At 43.5% G+C, this 27,045-nt stretch overlaps 1 protein-coding gene across 3 annotated transcripts in view; it reads left to right on the forward strand.

Moving 5' to 3' along the window:
• The window catches only part of HOMER1 (homer scaffold protein 1), a 115,224-nt gene that overhangs the window by 1,697 nt on the left and 86,482 nt on the right, over window positions 1-27,045 (forward strand). Inside the window, exon 2 of one of the 3 annotated variants that reach the window (XM_075527217.1) lies at window positions 4,876-5,038. In XM_075527217.1, the coding sequence (XP_075383332.1) occupies window positions 5,019-5,038 (20 nt within the window). In that variant the 5' untranslated portion in view covers window positions 4,876-5,018. Of the gene's footprint in view, window positions 1-4,875; window positions 5,039-16,909; window positions 17,054-17,901; window positions 18,374-27,045 lie in introns of those variants that run through there. The other 2 variants (XM_075527220.1, XM_075527219.1) reach the window with 2 other exon arrangements.

Genomic DNA, 27,045 nt, shown 5'->3' on the forward strand with positions numbered 1-27,045 from the left:
ATCTAGATGAAGTGGGGCTGCAGAAAGGCTGCCAAGGGAAGGTGTGGGCTGCCAAACCAGTTCTCTCCTGAGAACTTTTTCATGTGTGCCATGGTTTGGGTTTTCTGGGCTTAAGGGCTACCTCGCCACTTTTAGGGTTAGAATTAGAAGAGAGACAAAGCTGAAGGGTCCTGTTGTGGTGGGACTGCAGAAGGGCTACCAAGGGCAGGTTGGTGCATCACAAAGAATTCTCCCCTGAGAACTCCATCTTGGCCATAGTTTGGGGTCTTTGGCAAGGTCAGCCCACAGTTAACATTAGGGCTAGGGTAAGGGATATGGTTTATAAATGTTACAAAGTCCCGGTGTGAGTTGTTTGGGGGGGGGGGTATTGATAAGGATTTGAAACGGGAAGTATTAGGATGAAGAAAGAGTTCTCCCCTGTGAAGGAATTCAGTCCCGAGAGATCTTAAACAGCGGATGAGTAGTATAATAGATCTTCAGTTTCATGACAATCTTACCAGTGCCCAGTTATGCAAGACTTCGATTTTCATCTGAAACTCAGCCCTCTTTATATGCTATTTGTTTGGAATCAACTTTCCAGTTTCTGCTCAAGGCAGAAGCTTTGTGTCTTAACTGTTAGAGCCAGTGATACGACTCCTGATAGCGGGATTTCCCCATTTGGCCCATTCAGACAGTTCTCCAGACCATTTGACCACACAGCTCACCATAGTCTATCTGTTAAACAATAACATGTCATTCTTCAAAGTTTCTCACATTTGCCGTGGGGCCTACAATAAATATAAGCTGATACAATCAATATGCATGATAACAGGCAGTGTTTATAGCCGTGTACTAAGCATCAACATTTTTTGTACAGCAAACAGGAAAAAAAAAACGATTTAGAAATGCATTTACCTGATTAAAGTAACTTGTGCTGCTATGTTTCCCCTTCTCTCATTTTCCTCCACTCCTTAGCACAAGGCACCCTAATATTTTGTGCTTGCCTTAATCTGGATGCTAATACTAACCATTTTTTTGGCACAGACTGTTCACTCTTAAGGATTTTTCCCCATGTCTTACCTGCATCCACTTGTCAAAATAGCTACACATTTCAGTGAGGTGCCTGAAATAACCTGATGTTTTACAAATTGCCAACAGCCTTCAGAGAAAAATCTCTGTGCTTTGACGAGCTGAGAGCTGTTCTATTTTTTTCAATATGTGCCTGCTTACTTCCTGACCCTGACTGTGATCTCAGAAAGTTAACAGGTTAGATTCTTCTCTGTCAGAAAAGACCTACAAAACCTTACTTCTGGTTTTAGTCATTCAAGCAAAGAATCAGACCACTGGTCAAGAGATACCCAGCTGAACACCTGTACAACAAGGAATTTGAGAACTAGCATTACAGATTCTACCAGATCCTCCAAAAAGAATAGGATTAAGACCAGTCTTGTGTTTCTGCCTCCAAAGAGAAATACTGCTTTAGAATAAAAATGGTATATTTATTGTAGCAGAACAGTTCGTAAAACTAATTTATTGGAACAACAACAAAGAAACTGAATGACCAATGAAAGAAATTTATGATATCTAATAGGAGCAGAGGCTCAATTCAGCCTCTAAAAACTATAAACAATATTTAGTTCTGATGGATAGAAAAGAGAGTGGTTTCCAGAATTCATTAGCAAAGAGGTCTCTGATAAACCAGCTGCAATCTCTCTCATAGAATGAAGACAATTATGCAACATTAAAGTTCCTGTTTGGTGCTATTTGCAATTTTCTGAAGCTTTTAGAGCTGAAGTGCTCCAGGTATAGTTGCTGACTGAAGGTAAATACTGCTGGAAAGTTTGGTCAAAGCAGCTCAACATTCAATAGTTCAGGGAGAAAAAATGAAGGAAAAAACCCTATTCCTCTACGGAAACCTTCGTCTAACCTTGAAAAGACTATAGGCTCTTTTCTCTATCTCTCGGCATCAGACAAGGCCTATGGGAACTGAGACAGGCATATGTTTAGAATGTGCTTTACCATAGCAAACAGCCTTATGAAAGAGCATTTGATACTACTGCTTTTAAAAGTGTTACCTGATTAAGGGTGATTAAAAGCATGTACTTATGTACTCACCCTTTCCCTACTGGGAAATTACTCAACTTACTTGAAACATTTTTCAGTTTCAAAACCAGCTGTAATATATGATCGTTTATGATGTTAGTTTTCAGGACCAGGTCTGAAATAATGAAACTTGTATCAGTACAGTGCTTCATTTTAAGTATGCCATTTTCGTATTTTGTACTGAGACAAAACATAGCAAGTATATTAAAACAAGAAATGTAACTCCAATGAAATAAGTGGAGCTATAACAGGGATTAATATGGTGCAGGATCCATAGTGAAGAGTGCAGCTTTTTAATCATCCTACCCATATGATACGCTTTGCAGTTTGTTTAGAAATTAGGATATTCTGGAACTGAAGCCAAACCAGAGACTTAGGTCTAAAATGTTATGTAGCAGGCAAAAAGCATCTTTCCTCAGGAAAACAATACAAGATTTTAATAATAATACAAAGAACTTAAATTAGATGTACATTATTAAAAAGGCACAAATCAATTGCTGAAGGTTGGCAGGTAAATATCCACTGCATTAAAAGCAAGATTCAAAAGTTTAGCAAATAAATACTGAAGGAAAAATTACTAATTTTCTTAATTAAACAAATGCAGTATTTTTTTTCCCACTGTGCAGCATCCTAGTTCTGATGTTCAGTGTTCAGCCAGGTTCAATGTTGTTCATGTATGCCTTTATATGATTTCTTTAGTGCTTTTTAAGTGAGAGATCAGTTGATATATTTATTAAGTACGGTATTTATGAAATGTAATTAGTGTACCATAGGCATTGATATAAAAATGTTAAGTAACTGTGCAAACATGTATGTTGTATCTATGAATTCCAACTTAAAATTATAAAATACAGATTTTAGAAATCTACTGTGCTGATTTATAGCAAAATATATGCTTACAGTTATCTTTATTTGGGATGATCTGAAAACATGTCTACATATGAATGACCCCGATATCTTTTTCAGATGAGTTGTTTGTACTACACCATTTTAGATTACTGTTGAAAATACACTCTTTGGTTTTGATGAGAATTAAGGCTGTTGTGATAAATGGTTAATGCTGTGCACTGGTTAGATCAATGAGTATATTTGCTAGTAATTTCATTACTTCAGTGCTTTGGTTTTGTAAATTTTGTAATTAAACTCCTTTAAATACAACTTTTTTAAAGGATGGTCCAAGTTCTGGGTTTTCCTGAATTTTAATAATTCTCTTTTGTGTGAATAAAGACAAGTTTTAAAATAAATAAACAGGGTCAAGAATTTTGATTGAAAACTGGATGATGCCAATTAATTCTGCACAACTCTACAAAAGTGGTTTTTTCACTTAGTTTTGTTTTAATCCATTGTAAACTTGGGAGGATATTGATGTTCCCCAAGTTCAGAACTAGTCAGTAAAGTTTTTGAAGGGTTTCCCTGATAAGTCAGTTCCTCTGGGTTAGGTATTTAAGAAGGAATTTGATTATTGTTACAAAGGTCTAGTAGATATTTCATTGTGGCCCAGTTTTTATCAGTAGCTGAGAAAAATTGATTTAGGGTTAATGTATCTGGAGGCAATACCTACTCATTAACTTAACTTTCTGCATATATTAACATCCCCAAAACTGGGGGACACAGATGCAAACTTTCTTCTCTCTTGAATTAAGCATTTTATAGAAACAGCAAGTATTACGTCTAATTTATACTTGACTTTACTAAATTAAGCATGCACTTAGAAGTTTTGAGGTCTCAACGAGTACATTGAGATTTGAACAAGTTGGGAAGGTCCTACTATGAGTTAATAAATAAAATGTAACTTGCTACCTGCTGTCTTTTTTCCTAACATTTCCTATGTGCACTGCCAAAGGTTGAGTAGGGTGCAAGAGCTAGCTGTTGGTGGTCAACTTAAATTCTGTTGTATACATTTCTTCGCTGTCTTCTTCAGGTTTTTATGTCCAGTTTTGATTGCATACTTGTTTGTAGAAAATGCATCTGAACCCCCAGTTTATTTGATTCAGGAGTTTTCCCATGTTAAGAACTAAATTTTGTGAGTTGGGTGTAAATGATGGCAGTATTTTATGGAAAAACTTTTGTAATGGCTTTGCTGGCAAAGATGTGTAGCTATTGACTAAGAAATTCCTTAATCCTATCCCCCCCCAGAGCAGATTATTAAAGATAGTACGATTCTGGGTATTACAAGTCTCCTTACACAAAAGCTATTGTAAAGTTTGCCAAATTTCAAATACCTTTGGCAGAATGAGGAACATTTTCATGTATCGTAAAAACTTTGAAATAAAATGTACTAGTGCTTAAGAGTTTTTACTCAAGAAATCAGGACATTTTTGTTAACAAGTTTAAAGATTACCTTAAACTTTACAGTATGTGTAAATGCGTTTTCTTCAGGGCTTTTCTATGAACTTACAGTAGGAATAACTAAAACCATAGTTTTTACTTAGCATTTAAGTAAAACAGCCTATAAAGAGTTGGACCTAGGTACTTTGGCTCTGAAAACCCAGGTCCCTCTCTCTCAAGTTGCTAGGATGTTACTAGTAAGCTGTAAAAGTGACTTTCATTTTAAGATGCAGGCAGCCAAGAGATGGACACGTATCTGTGTGCCCATACACACTCTTGCTGAAGTCAGTTACAGCAGTCTAATAAAAAGTTATAGGCTCAAAAGTGGAACAATTCTGTCTAATGCAGCAGTAATCCACAGTGTTGCTTCTATTCACAACCAGCATTTTTCCAGGTGTACTTGGTGTATGTTCTTTAATGAGTTGTAATTCAAGTAAAGTATTTTTTCTTATTTTACATTTGCAGATGTGTTCCTTCTTGCCTTCAATTTTAATCTGGCATTTTTCAGGCCAGATAGTTTTTCAGCCAGTGCCATCGAGGAAATGAAACAGGCCTCCAAAGGGAAGCTGCCAGCACCTTATCTCTGAAGAGGCTACCACATATCCATAATGCATTACACCAGCTTGAGGCAAGTTCAGTCTTTGTTGTGAGCTACGTATTAGTACAGTTTCTTCTGAATAATTTATAATGTTGCTGTGCAAACTGGGTTAGTATTAGGAGCCCTAGAAATGTCAGGTTTCAAAATAATCCTTCTATTGGTAAAAGTATTCAGTGTGAAATACTTTATTAAAGAAACACTGAAGCTGAGCTTTTGAAATCACAAAAGGCAGGAAATGCAGAGTTAAGGTTGGCATGGAAACCTTAACTCTACACCTTTAGGTAGGTAGTATGCTATGCTTTTAATTAGTTCCTCTTTATACAACTCTATATAGGTGTTCTCCTTTTACTGTGTGAATTCCAATTCTATTGAATGCTATTTATAATACATATTAATTGCTCTGGCTACTCAGCAAACATTAGAGATCAGGCATTAGCTGTGGCTGACTGTATGTTGCACTCTAATATTAAGGTGACTGTACAATGTGTATCTACAAAATAATATTATGGCTAACTTATTGGCCAAGGTATTAAAAAGTGCTTTTTCTGAGTTAGAATTGCACAATACGGCCATCACATTACAGAGTATCCTCACAAGAAGAGCAAGATCTTAGAAAACACAGGCAATTTACAGGAGTAAACTGAAAATGGTACGTCATGGACATTTAACCAGGATGTTGGTACACTTCTTCAGCAAACTGTGAAAATACAGCATTAATGTTTTACAAATGTGCATTGTTCCCTCCAGTACTTGATCTTGTACTTCACATGACATAGGTCTTGCTCTTTCTCCTCCAGTTTCCTTCCCAACAGCTTGGTGAGCAGTAATGAAGCCTCTGCAAAGTTTCCATAAGGCTACAAACGTGAAAACTCTCCAGCCCAATTCAGAATTCTTGTATCTACCTGCTAAAGGGACAGATTTATATGAAGTTTTGTCTTCTTTTAGTTAGCCATTGGCTCAATTGATATGCAAGGAATGCCCAGATGTTGAACATTAGGAACCTCAAGTCAAGAGACCTGGCAGCAAGTTAACATCTTTAGTATGGTATTTTGGAGGGTGTGGCAAATTGTATGGTACATTGCTCAGGAAAAGTCCTCTGTCCATAATGGCAATTCATATGATGTCTGGGAGAATCTGTTTCAGGGGAGGGTGTTGTCCCAAAAAATTGGGGTTCATTGACCCGGTGTGCAAAATGCCAATATACGCACAGAGCAGAAGTATTTTATTGCATATTTGCACAGATATGGGTGGCTGTCCCAAGACAGCATGCACAGCTCCCAAATTAACAGTTATTTATACACAAAGCATTAACATATTCAACTTCCTAATAGGTATGCAGTATTCTTCTATTAAATGACTGGTTAAAATCTCTTTGCCTAGCATGTAAATTAATATGCATGTGTCCTGGTTTCAGCTGGAATAGAGTTAATTTTCTTCCTAGTAGCTGGTATAGTGCTGTGTTTTGGAGTTTAGTATGAGAACAATATTGATAACACACTGATGTTTGGCTGTTGCTAAGCGGTGTTCACTCTGGTCAAGGACTTTTCCGCTTCCCATGCTCTGCCAGGTGCACAAGAAATGGGAGGGGGCACAGCCAGGACAGTTGACCCAAACTGGCCAAAGGGCTATTCCATACCATAGGACATCATGCCCAGTATATAAACTGGGGGAGTTGGCCAGGGGGTAGCCATCGCTGCTGGGGGACTGGCTGGGCGTCGGTCGGCGGGTGGTGAGCGGTTGTATCATTTTTTTTCCTTTTATTTTTTTCTTTTTCCCTCCCTTGGGTTTTGTTCCTCTCTCTCTCTTGTTGTTTTTCTTCTCATTACAATTCATTATTATTATTACTATTATTTTGTTCCAATTATTAAACTGTTCTTATCTCAACCCACAAGTTTTCTTACTTTTGCTCTTCCGATTCTCTCCGCCATCCCACTGGGGGGGAGTGAGCGAGCGGCTGCGTGGTGCTTAGCTGCCGGCTGGGGCTAAACCACAACAGCATTCTTAGTTGTTGTTCTTCAACTTCATCATTTGAGTCGGTGGTGTAATTAAGGTAGGTAGTCCATGAGTCGGTGGTCCCAATCTCCCCCTGCCAGAATTACCTTTCCCCTAGTTCCCTACCTTTTTGGCAGATATAAGTGGTTTTTCATGGTTTACTAACTAGACTAGTAATACATCAGTTACACTTCTGCTTTTGACAGCCACATCCTGCTTATTAGACAAAGGTACATTTTATAAGTTCCTATGGAGATAGGGGAGGGCTCTACAGTGGATTTCTATAGCAGCATCAATCTTTATGTGAGTTGTATACTTACATTTGATTATTACAACAAGGGCATGCTTGCAACTAAAATTTCCAGTACGGTCATTAAATTTTGGAAGATTGTAATCAAAATAGTATAAATAAAAGGATGCAGTGTGAGAAAGATGTTAAAATGAGCGTCATTAATTTTTGTTTCTCAAACTGCTGGTAGCACTTTTGGCAGCACTGTTTGTGTAATAGTAAATATCTTCCTAGAATGTATAAATATTAGAACAGGTGAGCATGATTTTCAGGTAAAGTAAAATCTTTGTATCTACGGTTTCATTGGCAGCTACTTCCTAGAAAGACAAAAACCAGGCTTTAAATGTGAAAGAGAGCATCTCGCTGCCTCCTGACGGCTGGGACGGCTGCCCCTCGAGCCTTCTGCCAGCGGGCTCACCAGGAGGAGCTGACAGCCATGTTGGGCAGGCCATGAGTTTGCCCGTGGCATTGCCGCGCTTAGTCATCTGCTGACAGCAGCGACCCAGTGCTTAGCCTTGCTCCCATCCCTCTTTCAAAACGCTAAATTTTCTGGCTTGGTCCATCATGACTATTTCTAACACAGAGACCGGCGGGGCAGGCTGCAGGGGCGGTCTCTGTGAGGAGAGGCTGGGGCTGCCCCGTGCAGGACACGGCCGGTTCCAGCCGGCTGCAGCCGGTCCCGAGGGACCTGGCCCGGGAAACAGCGGAGCCCCTCAGAGAAGCTGCTGGTGCCTGCGTGGGGAGGTATTTAGGGAAGGGCACAAGGCTGCCCTGCCTCGTGGGGTGCATGTGGTGCAGGGGCAGTGAGGGCTATGGGAAAACAGTTTGTTCAGCTGTAGAACCGCAAGAACGGGAACGGTTTAACCCTCAGATCGCTGCGCGGTTGTCGTTGCAGGGTACGTGTCAGAAGGTTTAGGTTTCCTTCTGCGACGAGTGCAAGGATATCTATTGTGTGGTTAATTAATACACTGGTTCTGAAAGTCAGATTTGGCCTTCCAGCTCATGTTGTTTTCCTTTTAATTTCTCAAAGCGCGAGTTGTGCTCTTTGTGGTGCTCCCTATAAGGCAAAGACCTAGATTTACACAAGAAGGCTTCCTAAGGCTTGTGTAGTTCCTATGAAGTAAGTGGATCTGCTGTCAGAGTTTAAAGGGCTAACTGCAGTAGAAAGCAGGGTGGGAAGGGGAGGGGTCCTTCCCAATGGCATCTCTCAGGGTCCCGAGGCCTGCTCTTTCAGGCTGCACGCAGTGGCCAGCTGATGCGTAATGGAGTGTCTACATTTATACGGCTAAAGTTAGTATCAAGCAGCACCCAATGGGATTTAAGGCTGAACGGTAAATACTTGGTAAAGGTGGTTCAACCTGCTCTGTCCTGGTGGTTTGCACTGATTTTGCGCACTTCTGTCTGAGACAGTGGACAGACAAGGGCCTACGTGTCTGGCTGTGCGCAGGCCCAGGAAGAGGCACGCAGCTGCAGGGCACTGTGCCGCCTCTGAGCAGCAGTGCCCCGTCCTGTGCTGCCAGGAGGCCGCGGCCAAAGGAGGGGGAGGTTGGAAGGGACAGCGCTGAAGGCTGCATTGGCTGCCCTACCAGCCCGTGAGCTATGAGTCTGACCAACAGAAGATGAGGCAGAGTAGCTGAAAGGGCAGGATGAGGTATTTGGCCCCATCAGGAGGAGAGGGGAAATGGATTTTTCTTTGGGCTGTTTGAAAGCAACGTGAGGGTGGCAGTGTCCTGGCTGCTGGTGGGGCAAGACAGCGGGTGCTGACACGGGGCTATTACAGAGCTTCGTAAGGTCATTAGATGAGCAGGATCAAGAGTGTAGAAGTACACTGAAAAGACAAAGGGCAGCATAAAACACAGAAGAAAATGGGAACAGAGATGGAAGAGAAAGGTAGCATCCCAGTCTGATTTCTCTGTTTCATTGAGTTGTGAGATGGAAAACCTCAACCCCTTTACATAAACATAAATCTTAGACCTAGAAAAAACTATGCCAAACTGTGCCAACAGAATTCATACGTAAAGCCAAGTATTCGGGGTTAGGAAATGACAGGCATGAGGTTGCTTGTGTAATTTTAATTCAGCTGCTTTGTGTGTATACATTATGCTCACTTCATATATCCTTCAGTCTGCTGAAACAGAAATCCTGGTAACAATCCTAAGGGCTAGTATTCCCAAAATCTCAAGTATCCCAGAAGATGGAGAGCGCTCATGCCAACTTTCAAGCTGTCCCTCAGCTAGAATTATACAGTTATTGTAGCAAGGAGTAGTTAGGTTCCCCTGAACTTAATCCAGCAACTATAACTATAAAATCTTCCTCTCTTTCGTTTCATTTCTCTTCCTCTTCCACTTCAAGCCTACTTGTGCAGCTCTTCTTGGAGCCTTTATAGGACAAGCCTTTTGTTCTGGGCGGGTGGAGGTAAGTTTCCACTAGGAAATGCATACGTTCCAAGGAATGCAATACACAAGGCTTCCTACAGGGAGGTTTTCCTTCACTGCAGATCATCTTCCAAGCAGATCCATTCTATTCATTGAATGAGGTAGGAATTCTCTGCAAAAAATAGCTATGGTCATGTAGTTACTTTATGATAATGTGCATATACACAAGGACATTACAGAGTTTGCCTGTGCATCCTCTGTTGTGGAATTTCTAACCCTTGAGAGTCTAATGATACAACCTTTCAGTGCAATCTCTGAATGTCCTTGAAAAATCTGCACCGTAAAAGACAGATCCCAGCCTGTGGCATCATATGGACCCACATGGGCCACCAGCAGGATGGAGTCACTCGACTATTCAGAATAACTAGTACGATTTACAGTTTACCACTGTTAGAGAGCACTGGACAAGGGTTAAATGCAGATGGAGCCTGTGGATTTCACTGCTGTGTTCTGACAGCAGAGGAATGACATGCTGAGTCCCTTACCTGCATCTGGAGGAAAGCACACTGCCCATCCAGTTTCACCCATCAGATTTGAACAGTTCTGTCCCCTCTATCACATCGTGTTTCACCCTCTCCTCTTCTGACACCTGAGGTCTGTGTTACCTTTGACTTGCTAGTTCCAGCTTCTAAACATCAGACTTCTCTATTCACTGCCCTACCAGTCTGAAGCCTCCATTCTACCCTCCAGCTTAGATTTTCCCCATCCTAGTTTTTAATTCAGTTTCCCTGCCCATTAACCTTTTTCAAGCTTCTCTCCCTGGATTTTAGCCCTGGGTCTTTATCTGATCTCTGTTTCATTCTTGATTCACTGTTTCCCATTCCTTTGCCTGCCGTTTCTCTCTCTGGTCCTTAGTCATGGTTTCCACTTGGACTTCTGACTGTTTTCCCATAATGTGAAAAGCTGGTCTGACTTGTTATCAAGCTGGTTCCAGTCTCAAAGTCATCTTCTCTCTTAAGCCTGAGCTGCAGAATGGCACTGGAACAATCTTTAGAGATTTGTAGGTAAATTCCCAAGTGTGTGTGAAAAGTAATTTTTTTCCCAAAGTTTAGGCTGTTGTAAATTGGACCACCCTGCCAGAGGAATGCAACAAGACTAAAAGTGAAAAAAAAGATAGAATGTTTATGGTCAAATTTCATTTTTCTGCTTCACAGCATGAAGATGTTAGTGCTTCTTGAAGCTTGGTCAAAATTTTCTCACACGGAGAAAAACGTCGTATATGCTAGGACTTCATTCTCAACAGCAGCTGAAATCCAGGTGCATGGAAACTGTGTAAATAGTTGGAAATTCCAGATGTTCTTCATGGAAAGATTTGCAGAAATACAGCATAATTTTCTCCAAATATGACTTTTTCAAAGTCTCAGAAAAAGTCATGTCTAAGAAGGAAAACTCAGGCAGAAAATTACGCAGCTTCTTCAAATATTCACAGATGTTATTGTTAGAACATCTACAAGAACTTTTAAAAAATAAGTAGGAAAGAAGAACTGCTAAAAACAGAAGCTAATTATTGTAAGGCAATCTCATATTCACTAGTGAATGAGCACTTCATACACTACAAGCTTTCAGACCCTGAGAAACAAAAATATTAACCTATTACTTCAAAGATAGGAAGACTGGATACAGAAATCATGGGTGATGTTTGGAATTTGTTAGTTGTACTAGAAATTAAGTTGGTCTGGTTTGGCAGGAGTGATCAAAAAGAAAAATGCCATATGATTGCTATGACTTACTCTTTCTGACAACACAGACCATATTGTCTATAATGTAAATATGACTGAAAAAAACTTTTTTATCAGTATGTGGTTTCTCAGAGGTGATCCACAGAGATAACACACTCGAAAAGAAGACTCATTGTGTGCAAGTACAGTTTTGCCAAGAAAAGAATGCTGTTGGAGAGGTTTCAGATCCACAATACCATTATTGCTACATTTCAAAACTCATAAGTAAAAAATATACTGGTTTTTTACAATATTTTCAGCATCTCCAGCTGAAACTGCAAAAATATCTACAAGGATTTTGGGAAGCAAAGCTGAGTGATGTATGTAGATAAACTTGGAGTAATGGGACAGAAATGACAAGCTGACATAATCAGTCTACTGGCATAAACTGTGCTTTCTGTATGGTCAGAAAAAAACACTGGAGGAAATAACAGCCACTGATAAACCTGACTAAGAAATGAAAGCATTACTCAGGGCTCAGTATCTTTAAAAAATTCCTGTAGGGGTGTAGTGCCACAGAGCTGTGTAGGAGATGTGTGATCTATTTCTGGTGGTAACACAATGAAATGCTGGAAGTGGGTGCTGGAAAACTAGCATTCACTGGCAACAGGACAGAGTTAGAAATATTGGACCATAAGGCATCTTGGGGAATTATGTCATATCGTTGCTTTCAAAACCAAATCTAGTCTTAGTTTGAGAGTACCGCATTTACTTGAATAAAAGGCAACACTCAGGTTTCTTCATGTATTCCAGGAGAAAAAGTGGTGAATGTAAATTCCTCCAGAATCCCTCCAAGCCCACATGATACGACAGTGAAGATTTTTCTAGACTGATGAAAATGCAGACAGAAACCTTGGGCTCAGGGAAGAGGATGCCGTTTACTCTCCTCCTCTCTTTTCTCTACTTCATTTATAAATTAAATACGGATCCTGCAAGGGAAAATGATGGAGAAGTGATCCCACTCACTGAAAGAAGCATGTGTGTGGGGAGGGAGATTTGTGATTAGACAGGAGAAAGGAGGGCAAGGAAAAGGCATAAAGGAGTGGGAGGAAGGAAGAGACACAAAATAGCAGCAATGCATGAGAAGTGAGGTAAGTGTGAGGTGCTGGCTCCCTCATCTTCAAATGAGGGAATAACGTCCTCCAAAAGAGGGAATAACCATCCTCCGTTTCCTTAGGGATTTTGGAATTTACACTCATCTGGTATTAAACCAAATGGCAGCTGATGTAAGGGAGCAGCAGTAGGACCCCAGCCCAGAGCCCTGGAGGAAGTAGTGTCTGCAGGCTGTGAGCTGCCGGAGGAAGGATGTCTCTATCCTTCCAGCTATCTTCACCTCCTCCCACATGGAGGCAGTGATGGCTGCCATCTGTGATTACTTTTCAGTCATTGTTTCTTTTGCACCCAGTCCTTATTTTGGAAGGCTGCTCTTGAAGCTACCAGCTCAGTTGTTGAAGATCAACAGCCTTTGGAGTGCCAGGAAAAAATATTTATAGCGAGTTTATACTGATTTATTCTTTCACCCTTTAATAGCTCTTTTTGCTCCCTTGCTTGTGTTAACCTCACCCAAAATATGTGGAGAGCATAATAGTATGTCGCATTGGATTTTAGTTTGAGAAACCAAACAAGCCAATTTTTATTTTTCTACTCTCAAATAACGGCTCTGAGGTTCCTTAAACATCCTTAGAGTTTCTCTCTGGTTTTGGTGCAGCTAGAATTCCTTTTTATCGAATGTACTGACTAGAGTTGAACAAGGAATTGCAGTTCAAATATTCTCAGTGCTTTACCCGCCGAAATGGGATTTCCCTGTCTCTTACAAGAACGTTTGTTTTTTCTGTGGGAATGGTAGCTCCTAACCAACGTGCAATCAACCAGTACAGATCTCATTTTGCATGGAGAAAACAGAGGTACCATGGAAGGTTAGGCAAAATGCAGACCCTTGCGGTGCTTCTTGCTTTTCCAGCTCTGTTCTGCGGCTCTTCCAGGACTTTGGCCAGGCCAGTGGCCATGTTGATACTCAGCAGGCTTGGGATTCAGAGAGCACAGCCATCTGTTTTTTTTTCCATCTACAGGTATCCCACCAGGAGGTTCAACTCAACACTCCTCCCAGAAGTATCGATACTGCTGCCAAGTTTACAGGTGTTGCCCCAGCTGGTTGGCCATTCGGGGCGAGGGTGTCAGAACAGGGTTTGGCAGCTCGATCGTTGGCTATGAATATACATGTCAGGAATATGCTACTTCAGAGCAGCAAACAACAGTCTTTCTGCTGCACCACCCTGTGCTTTGTCCTGCCTGAAGCTGTCCATCTCTTGTTTGATTGTGGCATTGCTTGGTATCTTTGCGGAGGAACGGTCACTGACCTGCTGGTAGTTTGCCTCAGGCAGCATGCTCTACAGCTCAAGGCTCCCTCCATCAGAGTGCTCTAGGCAAAGAAGTATTGTAAAATGGCAGGGGAAAAAACCAAAACAACCAACTTAGAGCTGATTTTCCTGTCATCACTATTGAAGTTCTCCATGTTATATTACTTCAGTCTTCAAGATGAGGTGATTGTGTATTGTTTCTCCTGTTAATGTCTATGATTTAATTGCCTAGCTTGCTTTCTTTGTATCTGCAGGTACAGTTCAGCCTTAGCTGATGGACGTCACCATGTTTTTGTATCATATATTAATTTGGGGAATGGCAAGACAGAGAAGTGATTTCGGTAAGCTTGGCAAGCATAAGCAAAGGCTTCTTCAACAAGACAAATAATGTTAACTCAACCAAATTAACGTGGAAACTGATCAAAATTGTAAAAGGCTGTAATTGAGACAAAGCTTAAGTCTTAGAGAAAGCTCAGTCAGACCTGGAGGAACAGTAACAATAAATATGGAAGGGAAGTAATCAATTAGGTGGAGCTTCTACAGTTAGCTGTAATAATCAATTAACACTGTTTAAATGAATAATTAAGACGAAATAAAGATGAACCATGATGTTTACTTGGAGTGATGCTTTTTGTGTCCCTACAGCTCTGTTCCCCCACCCAGGATCTTACCTGTCCCAGTACCCATATTTTATTATAGAGGAGCATGAAATATATAGGGCATTTCACAAGTCAGTAAAGACACTCTTGGTATCCCACATGGGGTTGTTCTGGAAGTAGCAGTGTTTCTTTGCCCCTCAATCTGTTCACACCTCTCATTCTCAAGTGAACATGCAATTCTTTCCCCTCAGGGCTCAGTGTGTGTTTGGTTTCTTTTATATTGTTTCTTTTATCTCAGGGATTTCTGGTTTTGCACCCATACGGTGGGAAAACATACTTCATGCAAGCCAGATATGTGAACAAGTTGAAAGGCAGAGACAGATGGAGCCATCTCTGTGATACTCAAACAAAATACTTTGGTCATAATGAAATACTAACACATTTGCATTAGTGCGTGAGCTTGAGCCGAAAGAACAAAAATGATGCAACGGAGTTACTCATGTGGATTTAGAGCCTTAGTTTCTTTGCTCTTGACCTGCTGTTACTGCATGCAAAATGCCATGTGGGACTTTTAGAACCAAATCAATCTAGGCTCCTAGCTACTTGACATCAAGGAATATATTTATAAGCCGTGTGTTGTTTACGCTTGCCTAGTCTGAATTATTTTTGATCATAGTCTCTTGCACTCTTATCACTCTTATCACATGGAAGAAAGAACTGCTGTTGATCTTCATCTTTCCCCCACCAACGCTGGGGACTGCCTCAAACAGTTTTACTAATAGAAGCCTGTACATCTGATTTGATTTTTAGTGGAAAATACATAGAGGTTCATATGTTTCAGAGTTTGCATGTGAAACCCAACCAAGAAATGACAATGGCAGTCCAGAAAAGTAATGCAGCCTCATCATAACTATGCATGTTCTGAGCATTGCCCACAACAAACCTTAGACTGTTGCCACTCAGTCTAAAGTTTTTGTAGCTCAGTGCCTTTACTTTAGGTTATGAGGTAGTGTGTGAGCAATGGGAAACTGAGGGAGCTGTTGTCTTCTCCCTTATGAGGCAGTCTGCCTCACTGCTACTGCTAGGAATGATTCATGCTAGGTTTCTCACGCTTATTTTTGTTTGGAGAAGGTTTCCCTTGATATTTAATTTGTCATCTTCACTCTTCCCATAGCTGATTACTTTTATAGGTCAAAATGTTGAAGCAAGGGTCTGTAAAACATGTACGTGTGTGAATTAAAATAAATTTCAAAAAATGCTTGTCCTTACTCTGGGGAGATCAGTTTGTTAGGTAAAGCCTTTCGCTGTCTTGCGTTCCAGCCTCTTCCTGGGACACACTTGGTCCCAGGTAATAGAGATCCTATGTGAGGACAAACAACCTTTTGTTAAAGCAACAGCTGTGAATTGTTGGTTTTGTCATGCCTTACAATGCTGTAACATCCATTGGTAAAACTTGGGTCTTCTTCCATTTTTGTGTGGGGATTGACATCTAGTATGTTATTGATATCTCCCTCTTACGTTCATTATAGTTTAATATGCCTCTGGTGGCTATGACATTGCTTAAGCAGGAATATACCACAAAAATATTGAAAGTGGCCCTAGAAGTAGCAAGGAGCTGGGATGCATGTTCCACCTGGGGTACCCCAATTCCATTGGCATTGTCTGGGAGCAGTTACACCTAACATTTATAAATTCAGGAAAACTTGGAGAGTTAGTGGAAGTATTTGCTGAACCTAAGATGAGATAGGTGCCCAGCAAGGTAGTAGGTGGTGCTGGAGGTCAGGCTACTCCGACCTCCATGAGTTAGAAGCAGCAACACGTGCTACCTGTTCGCATGGTACCATTGAGGGACTGAGCCAAAAATAGTAGGATCTGGCAAGCTCGCACTGCTGGCTGTTTCTTTGCAATACTGCTAGCATGGACGTGCTGGAATCTGCATTTTGAGGGCAGTTTTAGAATGGCTGCTGTGTTTCCTTCCCGTTTAGTCAGTAACGCTGTCGGGCTTGAAGTGGTGCAAACGGGGGGATGGAGGCGTGCACAGCAGGGGGATGCAGGCATGCACAGCAGGGGGACGGAGGCATGCAAAGCAGGGGGATGCAGGCATGCACAGCAGGGGGACGGAGGCATGCAAAGCAGGGGGATGCAGGCATGCACAGCAGGGGGACGGAGGCATGCAAAGCAGGGGGATGCAGGCATGCAAGGCGTTTCGGGCAGGGGACCAGCTGCCTTTGGAGCGGGGCGCCCCGCCGTTCCCACCTCCAGGGCAGAGGGCGAGAAAGTTGCCCCAGCCGCATTCCGGGGTGGGCTCCGCGCCGCCTTCACCCGTGGCCCTCGGGCGCGGGAGAGCTCACACCCCGCTCTCCCCGCCGAGCCGCAGGACGCACCACCCGGGGCGGGCGCGGGGCGCGGCGGCGGGCGCGCGCGGCGTTGCCGTGGAGACGGCGCCGCAGGGGGCGGGGGCGGGGGCGGGAGGAGGCGGCCCGGCCGCCGCCAGCGCCCCGAGGAGGCGCACGGAGGCGGCCGCGCCGCGGCGGGCCGCGAGCCTTCCCCCCGCCGCCATTCCCTATTATAGAAGAGCTTCCGGCGGCGTGGACCACTCTGACATCATCCCCCGCACCCCGGTGACGTCAGCGCCGGGAGCGGTGCGTGACGTCGGTGCGTAGGGGAGCGCGGTGACGTGTGCTATTTAAAGCTCCCCGGGCGGAGGATGGAGGCAGAGCGAGCAGGTGCCGCCGCGAGCAGGAGCGGGCTAGCCGCGTGCGGCGGCGTGCGCGGGGGACTGTAGGGCAGGGCGGGGCTCGGCTCGGCTCGGCTCTTCCCTTCCTTTCCCTTCCTTTCCCTTCCTTTCCCTTCCTTTCCCTTCCTTTCCCTTCCTTCTCTGCCCTTCCCTTCCCTTCCCTTCCCCCGGGAGGAGCGGGACGGAGGCGCGGGCTGCGCGCGACGGCTGCGCCTGCCCACCGCGAGGGGACGGGCGGGCGGTGGCGGAGGTGTGAGGGGGAGGCGGGGGATGCCGGCGGGCAGAGGCAGCGGCTCGGGGGCGCCGGAGCAGCCGGGCACTGCCTGACGCGGCGCTCGCTCCCTCCCTCCCTCCCTCCGTCCCTCCCTCCGTCCCACCGGCGGGGCTGAGCCCGCGGCCCCGTCGCAGAGAGGCGCGGGCTCGGCGGCGGCAGCCCCCTCCCGCCGCCTGCTGGCAGTGACCGGCCCGCCGCGCCCCGGGTCGATGCCCGCCCGCTCGCCGCAGAAGAAGGCGTGACGGCGAGGAGCGGACCCGCCGCCGCTGGAAGGAGGAGCGGCGCCCCGTATCTCCGCAGCCGGGGGTGGGCGTGCGTGCGGATCGGGGGAGCGCGGAGCCCCGGTGCCCGCGGGGGACGCGCGGCCGCAGCCCGCCGCTAGCCGCCTCACGCCGGGAGCCCGATGCCAGCGCCGGTGCCGCGGCTCGCTCTGCCTCCTCGGGAAAATGCATCGGTGCCCGCCACGCTGCCGGCGGGGGTGCTAGGGGGAGCGGCGGCGTGGAGCCCTGCGCGCACCGCCTGCCCCATCCCGCTCCGCCTCTGAGGCACACGGAGCCCTCGGCGGCCGCTCACGTCCCGGCGAGAAGCGCCGCAGCCGCCGCCAGCCCCTCGCGGAGAAGGCGAGCGCCTCCCCGTCCGCCCGCAGGAGGGGACCAGTCTGCCCCCGGAGCCGCCGCCGCCGCCGCCGCCCGCCCGGGGGCCGGAGCCGCTGCCTGCGGGCGCCTGGCGGGGCCGGCGGCCATGGGAGCCCAGCCCGCGGGGGGCGCTCCCTAGGGCGCGGGCGGCCCCGCTCGGCCCGGCAGCTGCGAGCCGGCGGCGCGGCCCCCCGGGCCTGCGCGGCGCGGCCAGCCCAGCGCAGCGGCCCGCCGCCACGGGGCTGCGGAGCTGCCGGCGCGGCGAGGAGCGCCCCGGGGACGCGGCCCGCGCGGCACCGCCGGTGCCCGGCGCCGCCGGCCGCCATGGGGTAAGGATCTCGCGGGGGCCGCCGGGCTAGTGCTGGGGCGGGGGGGAAGCGGCTGCCCGCGGGGGCTGTTGCTGTTCGAGCGGGCGCTGCCGAGCGCGCACGGAGGCGAGTGGTTTCACTGGCGGGGTGCACAAGGAGCAGGAATGCTGCTGCCATCGATGCTGTGCATCAGCCCGATGAAAGAAAAGCAGTGCGCTGCGTGAGGGGCGCACCTCGGTCTGCAGAGGTTTGCCTCCGCCGTAGCCACATCGGATCGCTGGAAGAGCCGTCCTGGCTTCCAGATCCTCACCGTGAGGACCTTCCCCGGGTCGTTAAGGGATGGTCAGTCCTGAAAACGACTGCTTTAAGCTCGGTGTGACAAGGTGAAACTTCAGAGCAGCGAAGGCTCGTTTTAACTCTCCTGGAGTCTTCAGCGGATGTAAAACAACGTGTGAATTTCCCAGTAAAGTGAAGAAGGCTCTAAGGAAATCTGCTTTACAGCATGTCCCCTAGTAAATTGGGACATGAACTTGCGGTTTAAGGAAATGAGAAGGAATTAAATCTTTAAAATTAATCTGAGCACATCTAAATTAGTAGATAAAATGACATAGGTACCTGTGAAAACTTTCCACAGTTGTATCCTTAGTAATTTGTGTAGTGAGGTGAGAAAATAAACCCTACTACCAGGCTTGTGTGATAGCCTCTGAATGGAATGGAAACTCATCCGTGTTCAAAAGCAACAGAAACCCAGTATGATTTGGCTAACTGCAAGGTGGAGGCAGACTCTTAACACATTAACAAGATGCTGGTTTTCTAAGACTTTAGGACATAGTTCAGAGTATAAAAGTTACAAATCCTGTCCTTTATGTTGTATGTCCTTTGTCATTCAGTGAAATGTGAAATTGGTACATTAATATGGAAGTTAAAAGTGTCTCTTTCCTCAAGCTGTTAAGGACACTTGGAATTCTCCAATTTATTAACTTCCTTGCATGTGGAGTGATAACAGCTGCATCCTTGGCTCTGTCCTAGGCACTGGGGGTCACTGTACAAGATGTAGGAAGGAATGACTTCTTAGGCTAGCTTTTATTTTCCTGTTGACTTCCCTTCAATTAAAAAAAAAAAAAAGAAGAAGAAAAAATCCCAAACAGAATAAACCCAAGCTTGCAGCTATCTACATAATCAAGAAAGTGATAATGCGTTTTAAAAACCTGCCAAAAGGCTAAATGATATTACAATGTTTTTGGGATATATTCTTAAAACTGTTAAGCAGACAGAATTATGTAGCTTTTTAAATTCAAATAATGGAAAACCTCTCATTTACTTAAAATCAGTATTGTGTTTGTAGATACATCAGCTAAGTGTATCATATTACAAATACAGAGAACTGTTGAAGAGGAGTAAGCATTCTTTCTCCAGAATTAAATTGAGCATTTCTGAAAACAAAAACCTGACTTAAAAAAAAAAAAAGACCCCCCCCATTTCATCAGCTCCAGTACTGCTGGTGTTCCAATGTCATACCTTCTTAACAAACAGTACAAATCTCTATCTGTAGAAGGAGTTGAAATAATCCTAAATATATCTATAAGAGGGAGTTGAAATAATCCTAAATACTGAAGTTGTTGGTGTGATGACTTGAGTAGTATGTTGGCACATTGAGGTCAAGAAGACAAAACTGGCTGGCAAGGATTTTGAAGGCTCTTTACGCAGTACGCATTGAGGTATTGCAATATAGAGTTCCTTTGCAGACCATCTTCTAACAAGGTGGACAAACCCAGAAATGTAGGTATGTGTTACTGATAATCAGCGTGCTCTCTAAATGTGAGGGAGCACATCCAAGCCAGGGCCAGCACCAACTCTGTGGATCTGCAGTTAAGTATCAGACATTTCCTAGTGTTCAGAGCAGAGGTCTTGAACCAGTAGCTATTTTGTATTAGTGTCTAAATGCAGTTGCCCATGGATTTTGGAGTATTTCTAGACCAAGGTACACTGGACTCTTAAAGCTGCAGTTGTAAAAATAGTCTTCTGATACTCTACTAAGGTCTTAAAACTGAGTGCCCTAGAAGCAAGTTGCAAAATGGTTGATAATCGATGTACGTGGCCGCATGAGGGTCTGTGTACTGTATTCAGTATTTAATGGGTACTGCTATCCTGCATAAGCTTGTACAGTGAGTTTGTAGTACCTGGCTGATGGGGAGTTTACCTATTCCAATGGTCAGAACACAGAAAACTTGAGATGGGGCCGAGGAATTGGCTTGCCAAACCAGCAGTGGTTTTCTTAGTCTGATATTGTTTTAGTGAAGAATTCACTGTTCTGCCAGTGTAGTTCAGCCTGCTCGGCCATTGAATACCATCAGGCAAGCCAGCTGTGTATGTGGTGAATGCCAAGCTGTTGGTGACTGGTCTCTGGACCAGTGCTGCTCCTAAATACTTGTTTTGAGAAACTTGAAACTAGAGAGTGGTCTATAGGGTGCAGTAGTTGAGGAGACACTCTTAGCGCTGTATCCCGAATGTCTGTGGGTATCTCTTATCTCACAGGAGGAGGTAAACGAATCAAGCTCTGGGGATTGTATAGGCCAGGCACATAGGATGTCCACTCTTGCTTCTCTGCCTTCTAGTCTGTCTCTCCTCTCCTAGTTCCTCATCCCTGTTGCATAAAGACAAGTTCTTATCAATAGTCACTGTTGAGTGATATAACCATTTATTTGTGCAGGCCTTTCTGTTGGGTTGACCACAAAGGATATAGTGTTCTTTAATAGGAATATATGGATTTTTGTGTAAATAAGATGACCTCAGTATGTTCTGTCCTAGTTCATAACATGTCTTTCTTGTTTTCCCAGTATTGAGAAATACAGAATTTGTCAGTATTGTGCAATCAGTCTTCTTTGAGCAGAGGTTTAGTTGCATTAAAAATCCTCAAGAAATAGATCTTAAGTAAACATGCTCAGGATGTATACTGGTAGCCTAGATTATTGTATAGTTGACCAGGTAAATTCCATATTAAAGCTGCAAACCATCACTGTATTTTACTGGTCATTGGCACTGCTTTTACTTTTAGCTGAGGGCAGGGGAGTTAGAAGTTTCTATCTGTGGACTGTGATGCAGTCATTGCTTAGGCTGAAATGAATACACTTCATGCTAGACACAGTATGGAAGCCACACAGCCATGAATTCTGGTAGGGGTGAGAAGTTGGTGTCCTGTTAAACTTAATCTCTTGGATTAATTCCTGGTTTGTTAATGGGTAGTCTCTCCATAACTACTTTTCTTTATGACCTTCTGTGCTGTGGACAAGTATCCAAATTTATCTTACTAGCTTTTCCCTTCACTCTTGCTGAATGATAAGGAATTACAAGGTAAAAGCTTCTGTAAGATGTGCTTGTCTCTGTCATGTCACGTTAATCAAGGTGTCTTTATAAAGACTTCAGCTTCTCTTCACTTTTGTTGGACTATATTTAGTATGTTATCTTCATAAAGGTGGTTATGATATGTGTCAGTTTGAGATGGCAGAATTAGAATACTAGGGTTCTTAAGTTGGTTGGAGAATATTGTGGAAGATGAGTATTTTAGGATGTACTTATTAGCATTGTAGTTGCCTAGAAATAAGTGTTTTATTTTAAGTTTTGGCAGTCGGGAAAATGTCTGTTGCTAGTTGATCCACTCTTAGCTCTTACGCTTTTTGAAGGATGGGGAGTTAGTCAAATGCTTTTCTTTAAAGCACTCAGGATGCAGGGTCCCATTTTGAAGAGTGGATGCTATAGTTGTAGGGGAATTGACAAATCATGCTAATTCTAAACTGTAGGATGTAATAATTTTTACAAAGCCCATTTGAAGCTTTCAAATCTAAAAATATGTGAACGTCTACTGTTTGAACATACGGGATAGACAGATCTTGCTGTGGAAATTGGTTTTGGTTTGCTGCCTGCTGACTTGCTTTTTTAGATGTTTCTAAACCACAGTCTTGTCCTTAAACTTTTCGGCTTCCTTTCTCTAGCTGGGTAACAAGACATGAACATTATAAAGCTGTTAGGAGCCAGAAGCGTTGTTGATGGTTGAATTTGACCTGACTCAGGTTCTTTATCCTGTCTTTTTCCCTCCCGCAAGGCTTAATGATAGCTTTCCCAAAACTTCATATTAGCAACAGTTCCATCAGCTGTGCTCCTCTGACACAGAAACATTGCAGATAATAGAGCAGAAGGTACAGCTTCTTGGCAGTAGTTCAATGTTACTTCAGTTCCTGGCCATCTTGCTATCTTGGGTGAAATGAGATGCTTATTGTGTGAAAGCAATGGCAGCAAAGTAGTTTATGCTGTCTTCTGTAGCAGCGTGGAGAGCATAACAAAACCAGATCAACATCACTTACTATAGATAACACGCACAAAACTTGATTATCTGAAAAAAATTAGTAAGGTATAAATACCTAGACAGATGGACTGTATGTAAATCAGCTTGAAATGGTTAATGAACTACTTCGTCAGGCAGCAATGTGTGGAGACCTCTACCATGCTTAAATTATCTTCTGTCACAGTAGTTTTATGACCATGAAATAAGCATGAGAAATCTAAACCAGCACTTCTGGCCTGGCAACATATAAACGAGCATCCTGAACACCATGGGGGATGACTTCCGTGCTGATGTAGTGAAGGTATTTGAATGCCTTAAGGTTCTGATTGATCTGTTGCAGTATTTCCTTGCATTATAAAGATTGTAGACCAGCTCTTTGGGTGAAGTCCTAGTTCTGCTGAAAATAAACAGAATCACAGAATCATAGAATCATATAGGTTGGAAAAGACCTTTAAGATCATCAAGTCCAACAGAGTCCAACATTTCAGTCCTTCACACTCATCATGTTGAGATTATTTTTATTCTCAGTGTCTCAAGACAAATATCAGATGAATGCTTTGTGTGTGTGTTCTTGTGATTTCTCTCTCCCAAACAGTGCTTGCCATACCACAATACCTGTTATCTTTGCAGAACTCATAACCAAATGTCGAGCCAATACTTGAGGAGATACGCAGTCTTGAAGCCATATTGATTGCAATAGCTTGAAATACTGTAACAGGCCAACACTACTAATTGGGGGAGGCAATGACACCTAACTGGTGTTAGAGTGTTTCTGCCTGCTAGTTAGTAATAAGTAGAATTCAGATATCACTTCAGTGGGAATTTTGTTGGAAAACATTTATTCTTTATGATTGTCTCTTAAGACTGTAATTTGATTTAAAGAGTGATCAGCTAAGAGCTTTAAATCACAGCTTTCCAAATCCATATCTATTCATTAGTGTACTACAAAGAGAAGAGCATTATCTCGTGATGTAACACTAATTTACTAGTAGTTTCTCATTAGTATAGGTGCCTAGCACATCATTTTAGCTGAGCCTGTGGTTTTCCAGTGCATTCCAGATCACTGACCATCTAAACAATGCAAACACTTCATACAGATTAGAAACTTAGTTCTTTTACTCTTTTAGATATCTTTAATTTTGAAGCCGTTGAGACCTAAAGTAATTACCAAGAGCTGGTGTCTCTTCTAGTCCAGAAGTTATGGTTCAAGAGGTGCTTAGCAAGGGAGCAAGTGTGGTGTAGAGATACCCAATGAGGCTGAGACCAGATCTGGAACGGAACTCACATGAGTATATGTATATATATGCACACAGAAATTAAGTGTGCTTGTGTTTTAACAATGTGCCTTTTGTATCTGAGACAGTCCTGCACTCAAGAAAAATCTCCGGCTTCCCCTTTTATGTGGTTATAGTCTTAGTAGCAAGAAACTGTAACAATGAACAAAGGGACAAAGTATTCTGTATTATTTAAAGTAAAAACAAAAATTGGAGTACTCAGCCCATCTTGTTTTTTTTTTTTTTTTTTAAAGATGCCATGTTAGGTTGAAATTGTATTTAAAAGCCCTACTTAGGTGAAGCCTTCTGTAAAAAAAAACCTGCAAGAGCATTCTTTCTAGTTCAGGGTTTTGTGCTGTTCTCCCTGCGAGGCTTTTTCAGATGTATTCAGTCTTAAAGGTAAGGTGCAATGGATGTGGAAGCATTGCACTATGAAAAATCCACTTTTAGATCTAATTTTGGTAATAGGTTTCTTTTCCCCACTCTGTTGCGAGTATTTTAGTTTTTATTTTTTCCAGGACTGGGCTGTGAGAGACCCCTGTGAATTAATGTTGTGTTCAGGACAGGTATGTTAGAGGGGAGAGGAGGCTCGAGGGAGCTGTTTTATTCCACCTGGGCCTTGCACCATGCAGTGTTGGGCTCTGTTGTATCTACACAGAGCCCTGGTAGTAGTATTAATATCGTCTGCTCCATTCTGCAAAGTAATGGAACTGTGTTTGAATACTGTATTGATTTTCTGGAACTGCATCACAAATATGCTTCTGGCAACACACTGCATTCTGACACACTTCTGTGGTGGCAAGTAGTGGTGAATGCCAGTCATCATTAAAAAAATTAGTCTATGGAGACACTGTTTAAACATGCAATAGATGATGCAGGATTGCCAGATACAAGCATATATTGACATTTCCGGGATCTAGTCATGATTTTTTTTTTTTTGTTAAGCTACAGATATCAAGTTAGCTAACTTAAGCAGTCCACATCACTCGTTTTGACTGATGGCTTTTACCTGCATAAAGAGGGAGGAACTTGAAATACATAGCTCCTCTCAGGTTTTTCTTCTTCCTCCATATAGAATCACAGAATCGTACAGGTTGGAAAAGACCTTTAAGATCATGGAGTCCAACCGTAAACCTAACACTACCAAGACCACCACTATACCATGTCTCTAAGCACCTCATCCAAACGTCCTTTAAATACCTCCAGGGATGGCGACTCAACCACTTCCCTGGGCAGCCTGTTCCAATGCTTGACAACCCTTTCAGTGAAGAAGAATTTCCTAATATCCAGTCTAAACCTCCCCTGGTGCAACTTGAGGCCATTTCCTCTTGTCCTATCACTTGTTACCTGGGAGAAGAGACCGACCCCCACCTCTCTACAACCTCCTTTCAGGTAGTTGTAGAGAGCGATAAGGTCTCCCCTCAGCCTCCTTTTCTCCAGGCTGAACAACCCCAGCTCCCTCAGCCCCTCCTCATAAGATGCAAATGATTCGCAGGAACAGTTTTGTCCATCTTTGTGGCTGTGTTCTTTGTCAATATCTCGAGTGTTAAGTTTTCACTGACCTTGCCACCAAAAAGTGGGAACAACAGAAGATGGAGGCTGCTTTTTCCTGTTGTCTGCTGCACCACAAACATTTGTGCAGTGAGCCACATCAGTACTGTAACCTAACTGACTGCATGGCTGTACAACTACGAGGGTTGGCACAAGGGAAGTGTCATTACAGATGGGATCTACCTACCTTTTGCTACAGCAGTGTCTGTCTATTCTGGCAGGAAGCGTTCGAAAAGATCCAGACTCAGAGCTAGCCCTGTCCGAGTTTGCTCCTCAGTTTTGAAGCTCAGGTCTGGAAAGGTTTTTTTGAAACTGTCTACTAGGTTGAGTCTCAGCTTGTTGAGAAATGGCATTTTTTCCCCTTTCAATAGTGTCTTTCATAGTAAAAAACATAATAGGTAATATTGCTGGGGTTTAGAATTTGGGTTTTTAAAATGCTTTTAAATGACTTATTCTGTAAATAGCATGCTATAGTCTTGAATCCATAGTTAATCTTGAAGATATTCTTATAACAGGACATATAATGAGATCTTCCTTGAGTTTTGAAAACTGAAGAATGAGCTTTAAATGGTCAACACTTTACAGTGAAGTGTTGGTGAAATAAATCATCTTTGACATGTATTCTCGCAATTCCTACTTCTTGTGCCTGTTCTTTTCCAACAGTCTGCTAGCCCTGGCTTGTCTGCACAAAAATCTGAAAGAATGTACCGTCTGATATTGGAGAAACCAGTGTTTTCTCCAACATATGACTTATTGTGGAGTATGCAGCCATGTCAGGGCTTTTTGGGTATGAAGTGTTTTCCATACCAACAACAATGACCGTATGGAATAATATATGCTGTGTAGCTCTGTTATCACATCATTGCATGCAGTAACTGAGGTTCTAAGCACCTGTTTGGCCAATTGACTTTGAAACTGGTACACCTGCGCTTTTGCACTAGCTGTATTTTTCACTGACTTATGTGTGACTAAAGGAGTTAACCTGCAATTAGACAGGAACAATTTCTCTTGAATTAACCTAACTAACTTGCATTCTCTTGGATTTCAGCTTCTGGGTACTGATTTCCAAGTGCTTTTTCAACATCCAAGTATATGTTCCTCCCATGTCAATATTTGTTCTTGTTCTTGTACAAAACATGGAAGGATTTCCTGTGTCTGCTTTAGCAAGCCTACTGCCCAGGCACCCAGAGCTCTCTGTGTCTAGACATACGTGGGAACTGGGTTCCTACGCGGAAATGATTGGCAGTGCTTGGGAATAGGTGGTGTCCTGCTGATTTGAGTCCTAAGTAGGCTTGGTTCTTCAAGACGCACTGCACAGCTCAGATGGCAGCATGTCTGGCTATGCACAATAGTGAAACTCCCAGGATCTTTGGGAATTTTTCTGGAAAAAGACACAGGTGCTGAAGCACGTGGTTAAGTAATGATCCGTTTTGATGGGATTTCTGTGAAATGTGAGCACTAAACTCTAGATTCCCTAAGTTACCTCACATCTGAATGCAAATGCTGCCCATGTCTCTTAAAACAGGTCT

Source organism: Mycteria americana, chromosome Z (genome assembly GCF_035582795.1).
Source record: "Mycteria americana isolate JAX WOST 10 ecotype Jacksonville Zoo and Gardens chromosome Z, USCA_MyAme_1.0, whole genome shotgun sequence".
NCBI lineage: Eukaryota > Metazoa > Chordata > Aves > Ciconiiformes > Ciconiidae > Mycteria > Mycteria americana.